This window comes from Protopterus annectens, chromosome 3.part0, assembly GCF_019279795.1.
Source record: "Protopterus annectens isolate FY-2018-M chromosome 3.part0, PAN1.0, whole genome shotgun sequence".
NCBI lineage: Eukaryota > Metazoa > Chordata > Ceratodontiformes > Protopteridae > Protopterus > Protopterus annectens.
In genome coordinates this window covers 1,644,845,067-1,644,847,954 of record NC_056731.1, presented here as the reverse complement: position 1 = coordinate 1,644,847,954, position 2,888 = coordinate 1,644,845,067, and the positions used below count along the sequence as shown (strand labels likewise).

Sequence of the window (2,888 nt, the reverse complement as noted above, 5' to 3'; positions counted from 1 at the left end):
TAATTATTTTAGTGTCATTTGAAGGGGGTACAATATTTGTCATCCTGGGCAGATATGGCTGACAGATCGTACTACTTTGCCACAGATGGTCTACATGTGTTTTTCTCCTCTAACTTTTTGAATATGAGCTAAAACCTTGTCCGTTCACATAGTGCCTTTTTCATGCAATGCCAGCCTGATAAACCTTCTAACATAGCAAAACCAACACAAGAAAATCTAAAGTTGCTACTGCTCAGTGCTAGGAGTCTAGACAAGAAACTCTCCTCCTTGAATGCTCTCCTCACCCTGAAGAATGTAGACATCTGCCCAGTTACTGAGACATGATTTAAAGCTGCAAAAGGCACTTCAGCAGTGCAGGGCAATAATGTCTTCAATTCATTTAGACCATCTACTGCACATGAAGGGACAAAAGGTGGAAGTGTCTCAATTTACAAATACAGTGCTTTCTGAAAGATTGATATACAGTAACATGATGTTGTGTACTACGCTTTCACATCCGTCTGTCTCTGGGGTGAATACTTACCTGGAGAATTGCAAAGCACCCATGGCTTGCAGCAGGCATCAGAAGATGTGGACAGTACTTGACAGGAGTCATGGACTTGTAAGCTATTTGAACTCAAATCAATGTTTGAGTTATTGGTCAGATCCTGACATCACAGATATCAATCTGGTAACTGTACCTGTGGGTGGACTTACACAACTTTTTGTCTATAAATGTAAAATAGTGTGCAATAAAAAAGTAGATAATGCTTAGCTATAAACTTTCTAATTTGCGGCATCCACATTGTGCCTGTAGCTGTTGTTTTAAATCTTTGTCCTTATGGCCACAAACAGCACTACTTTTAGGAGAGTAGAGTCTGATTTAACGAGTAAATTTGGGAGTTTCCATATTTACATGACACAGCCTTAGTAGCTCGGAGTTTCTTCTTCCATCAATGAAGCATGTGCTGAAAAAGGGATGCAGTCACTCCGAAAAAGTAGGATGTAAACAGGTGTTACACTCCATGTGTATCATAGAATGATGCTCTCCCTGCTTCATATCCAAGAAAAACGCCAATATTGTGGGCATTGTTTCTCAATCTAAGGCAGACCCAAGGTTAACTAGCAGCTATATATTCATTATCATTCCTCAACCTAAATATCCAATAACCATCCTCTGATCCGAGCTTGACCTTAGTTTTCTTGTTTGCAGATTTTTGGGCAACACCTATGTCCCACTTGGTCTTTGTTCCCACCCAGTCCTCCAAGTAATGGGATCCACTGATAAAACCACCAGTATTCAGTACATTCACAGACTTTATAAATATTTTGGGTGCTGCATAACAAGCCTCCTTTCACTGCTTTGCAGGGCCGCTGCCTGGTCTTAAGATGAAGTGAAGCTTGGATGTGCTGTTTCAGGATCAAATGTCAGGGAAACAGGCACTGTTCTAATTAATTTGAGCATTTTATACCAGACAAAGAACTGCAGAGGTCCCATGTATGCTTCACTGCTGAGGCTATACATCTGGGGCTTCTTATCAAATGGAAGAAAAGACCTCGCATTGCAGTGGGGAACCTGCACTATTAATGTACTTTTAATGTCCTCCATGGCTTTTTGAATCTCTTTGATTCTTTAATCTATCTCATGGATCGTGTCAGTCAATTGACAAAGATGTCACTGCAGGTTACTTACTGCCATCTCTTCATCCTGTGCCAGATGTGCTAACAAAGTCCTCTTTTCTTGGTGAGGAATATCATGCAGACATTGGAAATTGCTATAAACATTTTGTCTCAGACCTTCACACATTTTCTTTATGGTGCTGATCTCTTGTGCATCTTGAAATATTCGGTGATAAATCTGCTATTTCAGTCTACTGTATGATTTGAATGCATCCTGAAGCTGTTTCTGAACTTTTTGTTTGAATTCCACTGTGTTTGACCTCTTCACTGCCTCCAGCACCCTACCTACTAGAAAGTTAGTGCAGAATGCCTTGATGGGAAATTTCCATCTGCATTGTGGACAGGTAAGTGAGCTGCTGTAGCTCTTCCAAAGTTGTCTGATGCAGGATTTACAGAAATGACGCATGCAGTTCAGCATTACAAGGCTGATCAAACAGTATGACGCACTTCAGCTTAACAGTGTGCAAATTAGCATAGCAAATTCCCATATCATATACTTATAAACTATAGGTCCCCCTCTAAGTCTCAGGAAACCCATAATACATACTTAAATGTATGGGAGGCATGCCCCATTCAACCCAACACCATATTCATGGGTGACTTAACTACCCACTATAAAATGGGAATCATACACGACCCCAAACATGCAGAACCAGAGAGTCTTAGACTTTGTAAACACAAGCACCCTAAACCACCTAGTATGTACACCCACTAGGGGAGCTAACATTCTTGACTTAGTCCTCACAAACATGGGAGAACATTGCATACCCCACCCCACCCCCATATAATGTCTTCACTGATCAGAGTGGACCATAAAGCTATTGCCTTTGAAATAAAAATAAAAACCAGGGCACCTAGAAATTTTACTATTAAGTGACACCCTAGCAAAATTTCAAGCCCCCCAAACCACAAGAACACTGCTGCTTATGTGGAATTGTTCATGGAAATCCTGTATAATCATGTTAATGGCTGCACAGAGACAGCTTTACTTACCTGGAATAAGCAGAGGACAAACACAAAAAAAGCTCTGGTGGAATCCCAGCATCAATAGACGGTGCAACAAAAGGAAGAAAATCATGGTAAAAATTAGGATGAACAATGCCCAACAAGGCAAAAACTCCCTCATCAATCTAAACAAGCAACTTAAGGGGCTAAACAAGTGTACCAAAGCCAAATACGAGGTAAACATAGCCCAAGGACAATCATAAGTCATTCTTCAGCTTTGTCCT

The 2,888-nt window shown here is 40.7% G+C and overlaps 1 protein-coding gene across 1 annotated transcript; it reads right to left on the bottom strand.

Annotated features, from left to right (window-relative positions):
* Window positions 1-1,097: 1,097 nt before the first annotated feature.
* Window positions 1,098-2,077, bottom strand: LOC122797146 (nuclear factor 7, ovary-like). The gene is made up of 2 exons (XM_044065951.1): window positions 1,945-2,077; window positions 1,098-1,315 (listed from the first exon to the last, which is right to left on the bottom strand). Exons 1-2 carry the CDS (start codon window positions 2,075-2,077, stop codon window positions 1,098-1,100), a joined length of 351 nt encoding a protein of 116 aa, XP_043921886.1.
* Between the last annotated feature and the right edge of the window lie 811 nt (window positions 2,078-2,888).

Coding starts and splice junctions, on each gene's coding strand:
- LOC122797146 (XM_044065951.1), bottom strand. CDS start 2,077: ATGCTGAACTGCATGCGTCATTTCTGTAAATCCTGCATCAGACAACTT. Junction 1,316..1,944: donor CTGCACTAACTTTCTAGTAG/GTAGGGTGCTGG, acceptor CTTGTTATGCAG/CACCCAAAATATTTATAAAG.